This window comes from Pocillopora verrucosa, chromosome 4 (genome assembly GCF_036669915.1).
Source record: "Pocillopora verrucosa isolate sample1 chromosome 4, ASM3666991v2, whole genome shotgun sequence".
NCBI classification, from domain to species: domain Eukaryota; kingdom Metazoa; phylum Cnidaria; class Anthozoa; order Scleractinia; family Pocilloporidae; genus Pocillopora; species Pocillopora verrucosa.
The window spans coordinates 30209868-30226674 of NC_089315.1; the positions used below are offsets into that span (position 1 = coordinate 30209868).

General features: G+C 37.4%; 4 protein-coding genes across 4 annotated transcripts; 1 reads left to right on the top strand and 3 right to left on the bottom strand.

Moving 5' to 3' along the window:
* Window positions 1-286: 286 nt before the first annotated feature.
* Window positions 287-7417, bottom strand: LOC131784417 (cyclin-dependent kinase 7-like). Its single transcript, XM_059101234.2, has 12 exons — window positions 7337-7417; window positions 7202-7261; window positions 6772-6805; window positions 6431-6498; window positions 6074-6142; window positions 5832-5942; window positions 5128-5246; window positions 4868-4967; window positions 4514-4600; window positions 4161-4310; window positions 3500-3647; window positions 287-3141 (listed from the first exon to the last, which is right to left on the bottom strand). The coding sequence occupies exons 1-12, from the start codon at window positions 7388-7390 to the stop codon at window positions 3110-3112; spliced, it is 1032 nt and encodes a 343-aa protein (XP_058957217.1). The 5' UTR covers window positions 7391-7417; the 3' UTR covers window positions 287-3109.
* Window positions 7418-7967: 550 nt separating this feature from the next.
* LOC131785145 (dynein axonemal assembly factor 4-like) lies at window positions 7968-12547 on the bottom strand. Its single transcript, XM_059101988.2, has 9 exons — window positions 12343-12547; window positions 11954-12238; window positions 11452-11722; window positions 11113-11240; window positions 10620-10723; window positions 9918-9998; window positions 9228-9300; window positions 9029-9134; window positions 7968-8484 (listed from the first exon to the last, which is right to left on the bottom strand). Exons 1-9 carry the CDS (start codon window positions 12463-12465, stop codon window positions 8384-8386), a joined length of 1272 nt encoding a protein of 423 aa, XP_058957971.2. The 5' UTR covers window positions 12466-12547; the 3' UTR covers window positions 7968-8383.
* A 31-nt stretch (window positions 12548-12578) lies between these two features.
* Window positions 12579-14438, top strand: LOC131785172 (nucleotide triphosphate diphosphatase NUDT15-like). Its single transcript, XM_059102012.2, has 3 exons — window positions 12579-12761; window positions 13498-13694; window positions 14296-14438. The coding sequence occupies exons 1-3, from the start codon at window positions 12610-12612 to the stop codon at window positions 14436-14438; spliced, it is 492 nt and encodes a 163-aa protein (XP_058957995.1). The 5' UTR covers window positions 12579-12609.
* Window positions 13901-16793, bottom strand: LOC131785156 (frataxin, mitochondrial-like). The gene is made up of 6 exons (XM_059101998.2): window positions 16554-16793; window positions 16400-16446; window positions 16147-16267; window positions 15659-15686; window positions 15321-15390; window positions 13901-15170 (listed from the first exon to the last, which is right to left on the bottom strand). Exons 1-6 carry the CDS (start codon window positions 16791-16793, stop codon window positions 15011-15013), a joined length of 666 nt encoding a protein of 221 aa, XP_058957981.2. The 3' UTR covers window positions 13901-15010.
* Between the last annotated feature and the right edge of the window lie 14 nt (window positions 16794-16807).

A 16807-nucleotide genomic window follows, 5' to 3' on the forward strand; every position in this document is an offset into this window, starting at 1 on the left:
AGGGTTTCAGCGTTTTAAGAAATCAATGGAATCTTGGCCTAAGTAACAAATCCTTTTCTTGTCACCTTTTCTCTATTCGCTGTCACTTTTGAAAGCCGCTCTTACCAGTCACTCACCTAAAATACAGTTCTCTGTTAAAATTAAATTCACTTCATTAATAGCGCGACGTACGTAATTGTGTGCGTCATCAGTTGCTCGAGCAATTGGAACATGGTGCATGTCGAAGAACGAGAGTTACTGTGGTCAGTAAAAGAAAATTGACATTTTATTTTCTTGTTTTCTCGAATTATTTTTCAATTGTTGGATTTTATGATTCTCCTACTCAGTAACCTAACCTTCATGTCCGATCCTAATCTCGTACCCAGACCTCACACTGCCAAGAAATTTCAGTTACTATTAGACGTTAGGATCTGGGTTCGAGATTAATTTGGTTCTTGTTACGCAAGTTACGCGTCAGTGTGGGAAAAGCTGTCCTGCTCTCACTCATCCTCCATACTATATCAATTGCAATTGCTTCCCAGAGCTCAACAGAACGTTGCGCGGATTTCCTCTCTTCCTCCCAATTGCCCACCATGAAAGACAAGAAAAAGGCCTGGTTACATCTTCACCCCTATTCATGTAGAAACACGGCCTTTTCTGGAGACGGGATCGGGATCATTGAGTGAAAACTTTCCAACGCAAAATATTCCAACGCGTAGTAGGTTTGGGATTGGACAATATGACAGGTGTTTATGAAAGGGGTTTATCTGCAAGGGTTGTCGTTACTTCCTTTGATTAACAATGAATGAGTTGCCAGTAATCGGATCCTTGCGTTTGCGCACAGGTTTCTGGGATCACCGCGGGGCAAACATTGCAACTCGCCTTGGATATGGCGAAAGGTTGTTTCGACGTCCGAAAAAATGATTTTGGAGAGGGATTATCGCTTTTTCGCCGCAGTTTCATCATAAATTGGCGAAGATAATGTCGATACGAGGGAAGTGTAAGTTTTTGTCATAATTACCACGAAATATGCTTTAAAATAGACCGACAGTCTTCTCTCCTTGCATAGGATTTATAATGGTAATAGGACCGAGTGGAGTCCAATTCGTTCTGTAATCATACGAGTGATTAACAAAATCGGAGGACCACGAAGCGGGAGTCCGATTTGACAATCACGAGTGGGGACATATCCAGTAGGGACAATGTCTAAAGCAAAAAAATTAGGAAATTTCCCATTTTTTTTTTTTTTTTTTTTTTTTTAGGGTAAGTGGTTATTGCGATCAATTCTGTGATTGGTGGATTCAGCTGAGTGGAATTAGTATGATTGGCTGCTTCAACTTTCCGCCTACAGGTGTCCGATTACAGCCAACAGTCCGATTACACTTTCCGATTACAACTTTACAAATTGATTAGTGAAATATAGAGCAGCTGATGCACCAATCACATGTGAGGAAACTGTAATGGTTATGATTAATTGTAGAATCGTCATCGTGTAATGGTCTCGAAATATTTCAAATTAGCAATAAATTGCTAGGAAATGACTCATTTCAGTCTTTTCAGTTGTATTTCTACGTGAACAGTCTGTTTTTATACTTGTTAACGTATTAAATAGACAAATTACGACGTGTGAAAATACACTCCCTAAAGGAGAGAGGTCGTTGTCACCAGAGATGGAAATTGTCTTTACCGAGTTGTTGTTCTCTGAAAGGATGAAATAACTTATGAAAAAAATGAGGAAATCCCTTGGTCAAGTGATACTTTGTTTGAGAAAAATCCAAGTCTTTGAGCTGCAACTTCTCTTCTCGAACTTCTTGGAGGATCTTGCCAGGAAAAGCAAGATCACGGGAACCTCGGCAGAAACTGTGGACATGTAATCAGTTGTTCATCGCTCCTTAGGCGACCCATTTGTACCTACCCATCGTCACAAAAGAAAGGGTTCAGCTTTAAGCAGATTTCCAGCGCTCTGTTGTATAACCAAGCCACAAAAAAAGATAGAGGTAGACTTAAAACACGTCCATAAGACTAACAAGGCTTTGTCGAGTTATTTCTTGGCAATTTATAGTTAGTTTTTCTAAATTCGATACCATTACGCGATGTCAAATTCACAACACACATTGCGCACGCATGAAGACAAGTTAATGATAAAACAGCGGCGAAAAAGCAACCACCTCTCTCCAAAATCGTTCTTTTGGTCGTCGGAATAACCTTTCGCCAAACATTTCCTTCTAGCGAGTTGCAGTGTTTGCCTCGTGGCGAACCCAGAATTCTGTACGCAAACATAAGGATCCGATTACTGGCAACTCGTTCATTTAATCCATTGCGTTTTATGGAAGACTTGATTTGCAGAGACCACCATTTTCGATCTTCAGAAATTGATGATCCTAACAATATATAAAACTGAGAGAATTACTTCCTTCAGTAACTAGGGTTTTTTTTTTCTTTGTTACATGTCTACACACACGTTTCTATATCTTTCTTAAATTAAATGTTGACGTCGATTCGTTTTTTCATCTACGGTATGTACATTTATGAGTACCATAGCTTGCATCAACATACAGCGAGCACTTCTCAATTCCAAAATCAACACGAGAGCTTCACGTCTCTACTTAACTCTACCGATAATATGCGCCATTTTTTTTAAACAGTTGACCATTTTTCGGGTGAACGTAATGTCACTCTCAAAGCGAAATTTTGGGCCGACTCCTCCCCTGTGGTTCCCCTTTTTTGATACGCACGAGCGGGAGACTGGCACTATCATGAAAAAGGGACAGTGGCGCTTTCCTTGAGTTAGATGTTCTTGTGAACTGGTGTTCGTGAATAGGGTACTTTCAACGACAGTTTCGCTTAGCATGCGCAACTGTCAAAGTTTACCTCCGAAACTTCGGTTGCGAGGACATAATTGTACGCTCTCCATGATCATCGTTCAACTTGCTCTTTTGAGGGCCATCCTGAACTGAAAGAACGCTTAGCCAATGGCCATAGCGTGGTTGATGTCCTCCTCGTCGGTCGTTTCGTGTCAAATATCACACAACATAAAAATCCCTAAACGAGAGTTTGCCACGCTGGAACGTGGTTCGTACAACTTGGGAAACAATAAATGGATAATTCTTTGCCTTTGACGGAAATCACACTAGAATACCAGCTTTTTTGCTCTGATAGTTCCTAGAAAATGAAAGAGCAAAAATAACACATTCAGCTAATAAAGGACTCCTGCTTAATTCAGCGCTTATGTGCTACTTTTCAGAGATGGTGACGGCCCGATGCTTCCTTTTTTACACGGAACAATTTTGCATGCAAAAGATCGTTTAAAATTGGTCAAAGTCCTGGATCAACCAGACGTTTTATAGGAATTTCTAAATGAAGTAAATGAAAGGAGCTTAAAAATCAAATGATACGCTAATCTCGGCAATCAGGAAGAAACCAGCCTTCATGTGTCTGGTCTTTGGGGAAATGATCCAAGAATACTTTGGAGAATATCACATAACATACACTAGTTAACTAACATCTTCATGATTATCACCTGAATCAGCCATTGAATCAACCATTTTCCTTTTCAACGAGTTTTCCTCCTCCTTTTTACTACCTGCGGGTGCCGATATCTTAGGGCGTGGCAGTAGGTGCCCAGGCGTAGGGACGGGTTTGTTGGAACAGTATGGCATCTTCAGAGCCTGGAGGGAATCAATAATTCTTTTTAAGAAGTTTGATGCAAAAGTATATCCACAAGCTAAGTGACCATCTAGCTGAGTTCATTGTCTCACTTCTTCTGATGTGAAGTGGGGTGCGGTCAGAAATTCTTAACAGGATGGTTAATCATCACCAGCATTTTTACAGGACTTCAGGAGCATGCAAGTTGTTCTAAAATCATAATTTTATCACTTTCTCACACAAGAGGGAGGGGAGGGGAGGGGAGGGGGTTCTCTTACACCCAGGCCTTACCAGCGACATCCTTGTTGAGATCCCAGTTCATCAACCCCTCACTGCCATTGCCACTTTTACTTCATGGTGAGTGGAGCATTAGAATGGTGTATCATTACTAACACAACAGCTGGCAGGACTTAAATCTTGACCAATTGGTTTACAGTTTTGATCATTCACCAAAGCATATGAGCCATTACCAGCTAAAACGATGTTCTCAGTTTGTGCCAGACAAGTGGATTTTAAAGCATTTTTGGAAAATTTACCTGAGTTGCATTTACTCTGCCAGCAGGATTGCAATCCAGTAATCTGTCAAGCATATCCAAAAGGTCATCACCAGCAGCAGAAAATATGTCCTTTAAAGGAATCCCTGGGAATTTCTTAAATTCCACATAGTCTGGTAAAGATGTGACACCCTTGGGTAGATAAGAAATATATGATTTTTTTAACATAGAAAAAAAAAAGAAAAAATATTAGAGCCCACTGGGTTAACATCTAGCCAATTTTCCTTTAACTGTTTTTGCTTTTTATTGCATTGTATTGTCCCTGAATATCCCCTATAGGAGAAGATCAATAACAAATATTGTATTGTGATTAAATGAATCTGAATGTTACTCACTGGCCAGGAATCTTCTGATGGAGTACCAAGAGTTTCAAATATTCTGCTGAGTTGATCTAAATCAGAACTACCTGGTAAAAAGGGAACCTAAATGATAAACAGGGAGAGAAAAATGTTTTAGAATTTTCACAAGCAAAACTTAAGCAAATCATTGCACAAACTGAAGAAAAAACTTCTTGTTATAACTTATTTAATAAGCTGCAACAGAAAAGAAATAAATGGGAAGAACTATTCAAAGTGACACATTGTATGATATCAAATTAAGGATAGTCACATATTTAATTATCAAAGCTATAACTTGCCTTTTAAAATTAATAAATTAATATTTGTTGACCTACAGAAAAATTCACTCACCCGCAGAAGAAGCTCAGCCAAGATGCAACCAACAGCCCATATATCCACACCTGTACCATAGATTCTTGCTCCAAACAGAAGCTCGGGGGGACGATACCACCTGCAAAAGATATGAAAAGAAGAATGAGTCACCAAAGTCTTTGCAACCCTTTATGGAGTGCTACATCAACAAACAAGATTGAAGAAATAGTTGTATTGCTGGGTATTTCAGATCTCAATCAAAAACTCTGTGAAAAAAAAATTGATTCAACAGTCCTGACCTTGTCACTACTTGATGAGTATACACCTTTGTGGGACTTCCAAAAGATCTGGCAAGTCCAAAATCACCAATCTTCAAAACTCCTTTATCATCAATCAACAAATTATTTGGTTTCATATCCTGAGGGTAAACAATGCAAACATGAACAGCAGTTATAACCACATGTTTGAGGTCTGTGAATCTTTCCCTTTTAACACTTATTTCATCTATAATGTTCCTTTCTTAACCCTTTAACCCCTGAGAGTGACTAACATCTAATTTCTCCTTACAACATCAGCCCTGAATCAAACATTAAGGTCATGAGAATTAAGGAGATGATCACCAACTAAGGAAGATCTTGATTGTTGAACAAATTCTCCTTGTCAAAACCCTAGGAAATGTCTAGGGAGTAGTATGGAGAATATGCATACTGATGTTAAGGAGTAAAGGGTTAATATCTTAGAAAAAAATTCACATCAAGTTCCTAGCTATTCTAAGCTTATCAAATCTTTTGGCTATGGCTATAAATGGAAATATGAAGATAAAAATACTGCAGAAGAAGCTGCAAAGTTGAAGTAAAAACATGATGAGTTAAATGACACTTTTTTCCACCATAAGCTATACTCAGGTTTGTCAGTCAATGGTGAATTGCCTGATACTTTCAAGCAACAGCTAGTTCATACAGGTCTTTGTTCATTCAAGCAAACTATTCCTTTGTATATTTACCCTATGAAGGATCCAGTTCATGTGAAGATATTCCAAACCTTGCAATGTCATTATCATATAGCTTTTGACATTTGCTGGGCTTAGTACAATACTTGTATCTTTTATTATAACCTGAAATAATGGTAAATACATAATTCAAAGTTAAAATAAACTGTTACTTTTTTTCCAATGATATTTTTACTGAACCCACAAATTAGACAAAAAAAAGGCTAATGTATAGGGTCGCTTTAATACTAAATTACCTCTAGATCTGTTTCCATGAAGTCAAATACAAGACTGATGTTGGACTTGTGACCAAATACATCAAGAAGCTGTGAAGATACAACAAGGAGAAAATTATATGTGTTTGGTGCTAATATAAGATCCTAAAAAGACCATGGGCTCTGCAGAACTGGACTGAAAATCCTGCTTAATCTGATGTTCTATTCTATAGCTATCTTGATGAATGACATCTGGGGCTGAAGAAATTTAAACTACTTGGAAACAACAATGCCAAAATTTTATGCAAAGCATAAAAACAATTAATAATAGCAATGTATTAATAGTGTATTTAAAACATATAGCTAATGTCGAGTTGAGAGAATTTAATGTTCTTTTACCCCAATTATGTTTGGATGCCTCAGCTCTTGTAAAAGTTTGATTTCTCGCAATGCAGTTCTGTTGATTCCTGAAAAGCAAACAACACTTGATGGTTTTTAACACATCTAATAGTTTTCTTTCAGCAACTAGTTGTCAACTTCTCTTCACATGGATCATTGAGAGAAAAGAGAGATGGTATAAGGGAGGAGGGTGGGAGGGGGGAGGGGGTTGTCCAAGGTTATGCCAGAGGAAAATTTCACTCAAGACCATGAGTGATGATGAGCAAAAATATTAGGCACTTTTTAGTTTGGAAAATCTGATCTTCGATCTTCTTAAGAGTTGCTACTATTGATGTACTTACCATCTTTTGCCTCACTCCTCTGACCAAGTTTGATCTGCAAGGAACATAAAATTATTATGCAGGGTATTAAAAACCGCAACGGTGACCAATCAATTATCGGACAAGCAATACAGCAGTAGACGTCCTACAAGTAAGGAAGTGATCCTCGAAAATGCTCTGCAGATAAAAATAAATTGAGGAAAGAGGCCTGACAATTTCAAGCTTCTTCCAGCGTCAAAATCAACAAAGTATCCGATAGATTCATTCCCGAACATTCAGAAAAATGTTTTCTTCTTTAAGAGCCCCTGACTAGTAGCTATAACTGCAATATCTTCCCATCTATGAGTCTTTTACCTTTTAAATCAAGTGATAAAAGTGAAACGATAACTAAGATTTGTCTAGTTGTTGATAGCCCTAAGAACGACATATTTCTGCGTGTAGTACTACGCACCTTTTTCACTGCCACAATCGCATGAGTTTCCTGGTCTTCAGCCTTGTATACAGTGGCGAACTAAACCACAAACAAAGGGAAACATTTAAAAGTTATCATTAGGTATCTAATCGCATGACTAAATTCATTATGTACCTGTCCTTCTCCCAAAAAATCAATCTTTTTGTATCGTTTTGAGCGTCCCTCCATTTTGATTCTTCTTTTCCTTCATTTGGGACTGGGTACTAAAATCTGGATAACTACGTCTTGTACTACAGCATGTATTTTTCCATAAACCTCGCCGCAAAATTACCATTCTGACCACACTTTTAGTCCCTCCTTTTCGGCGGATTCCTTGTGCAAGTCAAAAAGCGGAAAAGAAAAAAAAAGCACATCAATTTTTTTTCCACTAATTTTTTCTGACTCGCGCGACGGACTTCGCCCGAAAGGAGGGACTGCTCGTAGTCTAACTTGAAAAGTACCTCAGGTATTTAAGGCAAACGTCTAATGAGTAGAAACTCAATACTGGAGATGTTACACGGTTGTTAGCCACAAAAATGAGAGTTTGAACCTTTTCTTCAAGCTTACTCCGGAAAGAGTCACAGTTTCGGCAAGAAAGGCTCGGTAATTGGACGCACTTTAGTGAAAATGAGCATAAAACTGTTTGGCATGCGTAAACTATTTTGCGGTTGGAAGAGTTTCTGTATATAAAAAAAGTTGTTTTCACGTCTTGTCCTCTTTAGTAAGAGTAAAAATACTGTCACAATTTTCAGAGTTTGAATGGGCATTTTTCTTTATTAAAATTGACATTCTATTGAGGGGAAGAAAGCACACTGGTACAGTAAAAAGAATCACATATTTTGTATTTCTTTGATTTCTCGAGTCTTGATCTCGGGATAAAGCGAACGGTGAGGTGATCTGTCGGTGGAATTTTCACCTTTTCCAAAACATCAATGGTTGCTGAGATACTTTAAATTTAAATTTTTCATTGATTTTTTCAACATTGCGTATGCTTCAGCTAAGTCATAGAGCAGTTTAACCCTGTACAAATAATTTAATGCACAAATCGCTGTCCATTGTTGAATTTCAGGTCTAAGATTCATTCGCTCATCAAAGTGGTCTATTCCTCAGACCGAAAGCATCAGACTCTTACAGAAAGTGCGACTTTTTCATCATCATTCGATGACATAATTTATTCTGAAGCTATGTGGAGCCTTGAATGATCTTTCTTATTCTCTCTGAGTCGTTCTTCAGGTCTACGTTTTTAGGGTCAAGCTTGAGAGCTGATTCATAGTCTTGAAGAGCTGAAAGAAAATAAATTAAGAAAACAAAGAAAATGAAACCAAGGTCGATACTCATGTTTGGGGCCTTCCTACTGCAAAATTCTTCTAATCTCTGTTCTGATGTTGTTTCACGTTCAATGAAAAAACAAAACAAAACAAAACAAAAAAGAAAAAAGCTGATAACCCATTTAAAAGATATGTCAGAGTTGCTACTGCGAAAGCTGGTGCTCTTTTAGGGTCTGTCAACTCCTTAATTTTTTTCTTTAAGGGCGGCTGTACACTGTTATTCTGTGACCGAATCATCTGCTTAGTGGCAGTCTATGCAATGATTTATAACACGACCTCGCACTTTAACCAAACGATTTCTTCAAAAAGCTTTCGTTACACACACAAAAAAAGGCGTGCATAATACACAAAAACTATAACGTCAGAAATCCCAAACACTGGCGAATAATGGAGCCCTTTCTTGTTTAATCATTCAAGTGTAAATTACGATCAGACTTTTCCAAGTTTACTATAATTTCCGAGGTTATATGAAAACCGTAATGAAAACCCGTTCACCCACCGAGCACGTATTCTTGTAATTGCATGTACGCGGTGCCTCGTCTGACATGCGCTTTACATCTGGAAGCACAATTGGCCGGAACCGGAGGAACAAGGAGTTCTAGTGACTGTGGAACGAACGTCATCAGAAGTAAACTCAAATGAAATAAAACTCACTTTGTACTAAAAAATAGAAGCTGAAAATTTGAAGAGAATCTTACACTTGTACAGTCTTGAATGCACTCTTTGTACTGTTTCAATTGAAGATGACATGCAGCACGGTTAGAGTATAACCTTCACAAAGTCAAGGAGAGAATCTCATTTTCATCCGAGTATTTTGCTACACCCCGTATTTGTCTAAGTTGTCGCATCCAAGTTACAAAAACACTCGTGATTATATTTCTTTTCATTAAAAGGCGTTCTTATTTGTGTAACAAGTAGTTCAACAACTGACGAAAAAGACGTGATAAAAAAAAAAATACAAAAACAAGGCGAATCTTTTTTCTTCCTCGGCCACCGTTTCCCTTCTCCCCTATGTCCAACGTTTTCTCGCATTAAGATGATACGGTGCTCTTTTTTAATTTGTTACGATCTTAATATTTTGGTGAACTTGTCTTATTCTTATCTTTGAACTTTTTCTAAGACCGGGGTAAGTTTATCTTTGGGTGATTTGCGAAAATAGTGAGTTCATAGTCTTTATATCTAAGTAGTTCTTCCAGAAAGCGTTTCAATCTCTCTCGCAAAGCTTTCCTCCTTACAACTAATTGATATCAAATATGAGATGGGGAAGTATTCTGAGAACTGTTTTTTGAGCTCCTCTTTTGAACTGAGCTAAGGAGAGAAAGGTAACAGACGGTTTGGGACTGGGAAAGAGTGTGATAGCAAACTAGTTTTCTTCAATTAAAGGATACGATGGTATTGAGTCATCCAGTACGATGGCTGCTGTGAATGCATTGATAGCTGCTACAAAGTTTCCAGCCTTGTAAAACCCACTGTCAACGGAACGTCAAAAACATAAAATTAAGAGAAATTTCACTATAAATTTGATTCACTGAACGGAGTTAGTACTTTTAAAGTACTTTTTAAGTTCAATAAAATTTGACTTAATGAATGTTAAAAGTAAAAGGAAAAAATTCAGATAAGTAATATTCAGCAGTTTTGATCATTTGCACTAGCTTCAGGGTGTTTGCTTAATTTCAGCTTTGAGCTCATGTGGGTTGTTGTGATACCTATGGATTTGTTTTCAAAACATTCCACAGTGATATGCTCTGATCATACTTCCCTCCTGTGATGAAGTTTGTTCTTTTCTTCCTTTCTTTTCTTTGCTCATTTGACCATTTTTGTTGTATGTTTTATACCAGTTAAGATATCATTTACCCTGTCTTCATTGTAACCCTTTTAGCCCCAGAAGTGATTGTCTTTTAATTTTCTCCCTAACAGAATCATGGCTGAATCAAACAACAAAGTCATGAGAATTAAGAGAATGATCACTGATTAAAGAAGCTCTGGATTTTTATACAAATTCTCATTCAAAATCCATAGGAAATATCTAGAGGACAGTCTGGAGAATATGTAACTATACTGATGTTGGGGTGTAAAGGAAGCAAACTCACATTCCTTTGTCTTTTAACCACACTGGGTTCATTTCTTCCATATCAACAGCATCAGTGTTGGTAGTATCTGTTTTTCGGCTTGCACCAGCCATCTTTTTCAGCCACTATGAACAAAAACAAATCTTCATGTTTAACCACTGAACAGAAAGGATTGGATCCTCACAAATTCTGATGGTGTCAAATGTCTGATCCCTAAGTTAAGGGTCAACTCTTTAATTGGAAGTATTTCATTAATTTTCATCTCACACCCTATACTATGAAATGTGAGATGCTTAGACCAATGCAAGACCTGAGAAGCAGAGGAGGAAGGGGTGGGGTGTGGTGGTGGATGGTCTGTTTCAGAGTTAAGAGCTGTACACAGTAGAATAGCTTCTCAATGAACATTACATGATTATCATAAGAAACTGGAGTAGAAGCAATCACACACAAACAAAAATAAAAACTGGAGGAAGATTGTGACTTACAGATTAAACTAACAATAAAGATGAGTTACCTCTTCTTCTTCTGGTGCTTTGGATTCTCTTGCAGCTGTTTTGAAAACACGAGGAGTGAATGACACTGAAATGGAGCCAGATGCCCTTGGTTCTGGAACTGTCTTTTCAAGGAAGTCTTTCTTTTTTTCTAAAGATGGAGACTACATTGTCAGAACAACAAACTGGAGCAAGGTAACTAAAGAGTATCATTCAAATAAATACATGTGCATGGTTTGTAAACAAAAGATCTCAAAGAAAAGGAAACAAGAGATTATGAGAAGGTTTAAAAAGCTACCTTCATTTTCTACCAATTCCCTTAATTTTGTAGCGGGTAACACCATAAAAATTGACAGTTGTACCATTTGTCCTTTCTTTGTTGTAAGGAGCCAGTTTCTTTGTAGCTGGTTTTGGAAGTGGCTCTTGATACTCTCCCACCTCTAGGTCAGCTTTTGTTGCAGACATGTTGGTGTCTTCATATTGATTTACATTACTGTTCGAAGCGACTTTCTCTTCTTCTATGCTTGTAGGCTGCAATTTTTGATTTTCTTTCCATCTTTCAATGGCCTCAGTTGCCTTTTTACGTTCTTCTTCCTTTATGGCATCTATTCGAGCTCTTTCTTCCTGTTCCAGCTGACATTTACACAAACACAAGAAGTTTTAGTCTTTTGTTAATAAAGAGACACTAGAACTCTGTGTTGATTAATTTTGGTCTCAAATTATACTTGTGATCTTACATTGGACTTGCACAGGGCATTTGGAAATCATGCACGTCATTTCAGACCAAACTGCTCTAAAATCAGTTCAAAGGAAAACTAGTGCTATGCATGATCGCTATCTCTACAGAATTTCAATACACCAAACCTTCATCTGTTCTTGAAGTGTCAATTTTTCTTGTTCTCGTTTCTCAGCTGCTTTTCTTTGTATTTCTTTTTCAGCTCTCTCATGCGCCTTACCAACAGCTTCCTCTCGTTTCTTTCTCATGAATTCTTTGTCCTCTGATTCTGATGCATGTAACTGATTCCATTTGGATGAGCTCTTCTTTAATAATTGAAACTTGACAACTCCACTGCCAAATGTTGCCTTACTCTTAGTATCTTCGACTTCACCGAACAGGCAGACTTCAAAGATATACGGAGGATAGCTAGCCTATGGGCGATACTCTATTAATATTTTCTCTTCAATAAAATGTGACATTGGGAACTCTTCCCATTTCAATCTATCTTGACAGACTGCACACATTCACAACTAACCTTGATATAATCGTCAATTGAAAAAATATCCACTCGATTTGACGGCACTCCTTTCAAAGGAACAGTAATCGAAACCGTTTCATCTGTTTCCTCCCAAACGTAGTCCTTCACCTGTATCGGCATTTTTGCTTACTACTTCTCCTAAATCATTGCAAAATTATCATCTCGTAGTCGTCCATCTTTGTGTCTCAAATACAAAATCTTGCAGGCGCGTTTCTAAGCAGTTCCCAGATCTCTTGCGACTCTTATTTCGCGCCAACTTCAAAGATGGCGGACAAAAGCGCTCGACGTAAAGTCGGTGTCGGTGTTGGGGTGTTTATAATCTCATCTGATCACCCTAACTGTGTCATAGTTGGACAGAGAAAAGGCTCATCAGGAAGTGGGAAGTATGGGTTACCTGGAGGACATTTGGAATTTGGGTGAGAAATATTACTTTATGTTATAAATTACCGGTAATTGCAAAATACACAATTATGTAAGTTATTATCTGCCATCCTGCCTACGCAATGAGATGTGCTGATTCCGTTTTAGTGGGAGATGTAGTTAAAAATGCGTCAACCATTGGTTTGAAATGGACCTCTCCCTTGAGAATTTGGTTTTACAGCGCATGCCAGTTGGTGAGGTAGAGAGCCCTAAAAGAACTTCAGACGGGGGTGGGGGTTGGGGGTACGGTGGGAAGCAGGAAGGGTGGGGAAGGGCCTGGGAATAATAAGCAGACTAAAAATTTCACCTCAAATTTGTGCACCAAGCAAAATGAGTTGGAGAGTCAATGCATTGGTTTATCCTCAAGTACTTCCTGTCTATACTTTTAAAATGTTAATCTTTCTTACTCTTTCACTCATCGACCATTGCTTTTGGAATAGTCCATCCCATAAAGATATATTATAAAGAAGCTTTCACTTGGATTTTTCTTTGACCTAGAGATAGTTTAACATGGATACAATCAAGATTTTCATTAAGAGATATATTTACATGAGAATATAGCAAGGTAACACTTCACAAAACATCTAAAATATCTGCTTTTCAAGGAATTTTCATAAATTCTGGCACCAAGGAGAACTTTGACTCAGTTTCCAACATTAACCTGTGTAAGGATTCTTTAATTTATCACTCAGCCAGCAATGATCGCATCAAGTTTTCTGAATTTATCAACAGTGAAGAATGGTCTGAATGTGCAGCAAGAGAAACATTAGAGGAAACTGGACTGAAGATTAAGAATGTTTCATTTGGAACTGTAGTAAATGCAGTCGTTCCTGAAGAGGATTACCATTACATAACAATTTTCATGAAAGGAGAAATTGATAACAGCCAGGCAAAAGAACCAAAGAACCTGGAACCAGACAAGTGTGAAGGTGAGGGGAGAAAGAAAACATCTACTCTTCAGCTAGAAAGCAAACCCTGCCAGAGCTTATATCAGTTTATGTAACACAAAGCTTGGACTTATGTCTCTCTTTTTGCGATGAACAGAATGTCATTCCTTCTGAAGGTTACCCCCAATTTTTGTCCAGTTTCTGCATCAGTTTGCAGGAGGTCTTACCCAAACCACAGTTTTACGTAATCAGTGGGCCTCAGGCTTTCTCTATAAGTTAAATTCCACTGTTAGCTTTCAGCCCTCTTGGGGCTGTTCACATAAATAGATGGTTAGATAAAAGGTTCAGCTAAATTGAGGGATTTTTTAGGACACAGCTTTGTTAAACAACAGTTAAGCTTTGTTTAAATAATCAGACCTAAGTGTCTTAACCAAGAACACAATGCAGCAACCCAGCCACTTCTTGAACCCAGGCCACTTAATCCACCACTAACCCTCTGCATTTCCCATTTTCAAAACTCATTATTGTTATCCTTGCATAAGCAATCAGTCACTTAGTACCTACACAGTACAATAAACAAAGTAAGAGTCTGTAGAAGTGATATAAGTTGTTAATTATTTATTTGCTTGGTTTTTGTCTCTAGGTTGGGGTTGGTATGACTGGGACTCATTCCCTTCTCCACTCTTTGAACCTCTCAGAATAGCAAGACTACAGGGATACCAACCATTTGACGATGAAAAGCATGGTCACATTGACTCTGCACTGTTTAGCATTTGTTCTAATTAGAACCATACACAATGTTCATGATACAAGAGACATCAAACACTGTGTTTTAGTTAATATCATCAGATGCAGAGATGAAATTTCAAAATTAAAAACAACTTAAGTATAAAGATTACATTCTTTAAAAGAAAAGAGAAAATGACAAAACTATTGCAAGGAATAGTCTCCAGGACTTGAGTACTAAATGAATCTAAGCTCAATACAAGTTATTTTTGTAAGAAAATACCATCACTTTTTATGATAAAGGCAAATTCAATTTGCACATAAGCACTTTCTCTGTTGACATTTTTGTGGAAAAATTATCTGATTACCCTTACTACCAGTAGAGTCTTTTACAATCTTGGCTCTTAAGTTCAAAATAATTGAGTTGAAACTTAATTGTTGAGTATTACTCCTCAGCACATTTTTCAAACATTCTGTGTTAATATTAGATAACAGGCTTTGGATAATTTAGAAGTTTTTAACATTGCCATAAATAAAGATGATTTCCAAGCTGTAATGGTCTTTATGTAGTAATTATTGTGAGCTAACTTGGGAAAATGAATGCCTAGCTTTTTATTGGTTAATTTTCTTTATCAACTAAGCTTTCCATCTGCTCCACCATATGTTAGTGAAGTAAAGTCCACTTCATGTCCAAGTGCCACAGAAATCTCTGATGATAAAAGATCATGAAGATAAACACCATCATGTGTATATATCCAGGAACCATCTTTGAAATCATACCTCTTGGGACCACTGAAATTTAACAGAATAGACAGAATTTTAACAATTCTGAGTAATCTCCAAAAAGTTTAAAAAAGAAGTGCATGATGAAAAAAGCTGAGAAAAGTAAGTTTGTACAAGTAGAGTGAAAAGGTAGACCTAGAGTAAATGTCTCTTGTTTACCTTGTTGGAGAGGACAACCATATTTGTTTGTTAGGGCTTTGTTTGTTGATCACATAGGTACCACGTCCAGCTGAAAGAACACAATTAAATCAAACCTCTTCTTTTTTTAAGCAAACAATTACATGTATAATATGACTCATTTCCCTTTACATATGTCTCAAGCTAGTTCTCAGATACCTCTGGGATAATTTAGAGTTTAATGATATCACTTGGAAAAACCTCACTTCAAAGAGAAGGCAGACGAGAGACTTGGAGTTCAAGAATTTTTTAAGAATATGCATATTGGGCAAGGATGAGAATTATCTTTAATTTGTGTAATAAAAACAAAATGATTTTACCTCCCAAGTTGACTGTAAGGACTCCATCCTAATAAGAAAAAAGAACATGGTGAGCCCTGAGATACTAATTGATTGTAAATTGTTTAATTGTTGTTTTTTTTTTTTAATGATAACAAAGTGATTGATATGGTTTCCTGAAATAGCTAATATATTGTTCTGGATTCTTGTTTTGAATTTTCCCAAATTCTTGTTTCTGTGTCCAACACTTTAACAAGAATTACAAGGTAATAAACAGGTGATAAACAGCTGAAGAGAAAAGCACCCTGCCATTTTTTAAAATTATTCGACACTTCCAAATAGATCAATTCTGGTTCAAGTAGTAGATGGAATTTAAAAAAGAAAATAACCCCCAAAAATGCTTGGTTCCTTTTACCTTTTCTCTGCAGGAGAAAAATGTCATTAAGGAAAGTGAATGCTAAGTCACTTTGTGAACCACTGGATTGTGCAATACATGAACATTGATCTATAATAACTCAATTGACACTCACACTCATCTGGACATCATAGTCAGCAGGGCTTGATGGGCTTTCACCAAGGTCATCAAATAACTCAGCTATGGCATCCAGTGTCTCATCTGCGATACTGTGGTAAGATAACTCATCTAGGGTGCTGAAAGTATTAAAGTGCAATTTTCAGTTATCTCTGACATAGAAACAGGCACGGAGAATTTCATATTGTAGGAGTAATCAAAAAAACATATTCTAATATTTTACATTGGAATGAACAAACCAGGATACAAACCTTTCGGTACTGAACGCTCTTGTCAGGGAAATCCTTCTTTGGTCAAGCTGAAATTGTTCAAATTGTTGTGAAAAGTTTGAAAGGAGGTCAATTTGATTGCAAAAGAAACAGCTGGAAATAATAAAAGAAGAAGCTAAACCACGGAAGGTTTCACCTGAAGTCTTTTCGACAGCAGCCCAACATGTGATCTTCTACTTGCAGAAAGAATCAAGCTGCTTCTACTGGAAACAACAGAGTAGAATGCCACAGTCCTTACACTAAAGTTTTTAAGGAAACGAATGCGTCGAAATGCAATCATGGCAGAAACTGTTCCCTTGCCATCGAAATGTCGAAATTGGCCAGGCGTTCTTACTAATTGGGAGAGAGAGCCTGGGTCCAGAGTTCCCGCGGCCATTTTGAAAGTGGCAG

What these genes read in the sequence shown, in the direction of transcription:
- LOC131785172 (XM_059102012.2), top strand. Translation starts at nt 12,610, where the DNA reads ATGGCGGACAAAAGCGCTCGACGTAAAGTCGGTGTCGGTGTTGGGGTG. An exon ending in GGAGGACATTTGGAATTTGG is followed by an intron (nt 12,762 to 13,497) that starts GTGAGAAATATT and finishes ATTTATCAACAG; the next exon opens with TGAAGAATGGTCTGAATGTG. An exon ending in GGAACCAGACAAGTGTGAAG is followed by an intron (nt 13,695 to 14,295) that starts GTGAGGGGAGAA and finishes TTTTGTCTCTAG; the next exon opens with GTTGGGGTTGGTATGACTGG.
- LOC131784417 (XM_059101234.2), bottom strand. Translation starts at nt 7,390, where the DNA reads ATGGAGGGACGCTCAAAACGATACAAAAAGATTGATTTTTTGGGAGAA. An exon ending in ATTTTTTGGGAGAAGGACAG is followed by an intron (nt 7,262 to 7,336) that starts GTACATAATGAA and finishes TTTGTGGTTTAG; the next exon opens with TTCGCCACTGTATACAAGGC. An exon ending in TGAACTGGATCCTTCATAGG is followed by an intron (nt 5,247 to 5,831) that starts GTAAATATACAA and finishes GTTTACCCTCAG; the next exon opens with GATATGAAACCAAATAATTT.
- LOC131785156 (XM_059101998.2), bottom strand. Translation starts at nt 16,793, where the DNA reads ATGGCCGCGGGAACTCTGGACCCAGGCTCTCTCTCCCAATTAGTAAGA. An exon ending in AGAGCGTTCAGTACCGAAAG is followed by an intron (nt 16,268 to 16,399) that starts GTTTGTATCCTG and finishes TAATACTTTCAG; the next exon opens with CACCCTAGATGAGTTATCTT. An exon ending in CCTTACAGTCAACTTGGGAG is followed by an intron (nt 15,391 to 15,658) that starts GTAAAATCATTT and finishes GTGTTCTTTCAG; the next exon opens with CTGGACGTGGTACCTATGTG.
- LOC131785145 (XM_059101988.2), bottom strand. Translation starts at nt 12,465, where the DNA reads ATGCCGATACAGGTGAAGGACTACGTTTGGGAGGAAACAGATGAAACG. An exon ending in CAATTGACGATTATATCAAG is followed by an intron (nt 12,239 to 12,342) that starts GTTAGTTGTGAA and finishes TATCGCCCATAG; the next exon opens with GCTAGCTATCCTCCGTATAT. An exon ending in AAGCACCAGAAGAAGAAGAG is followed by an intron (nt 10,724 to 11,112) that starts GTAACTCATCTT and finishes TTTTGTTCATAG; the next exon opens with TGGCTGAAAAAGATGGCTGG.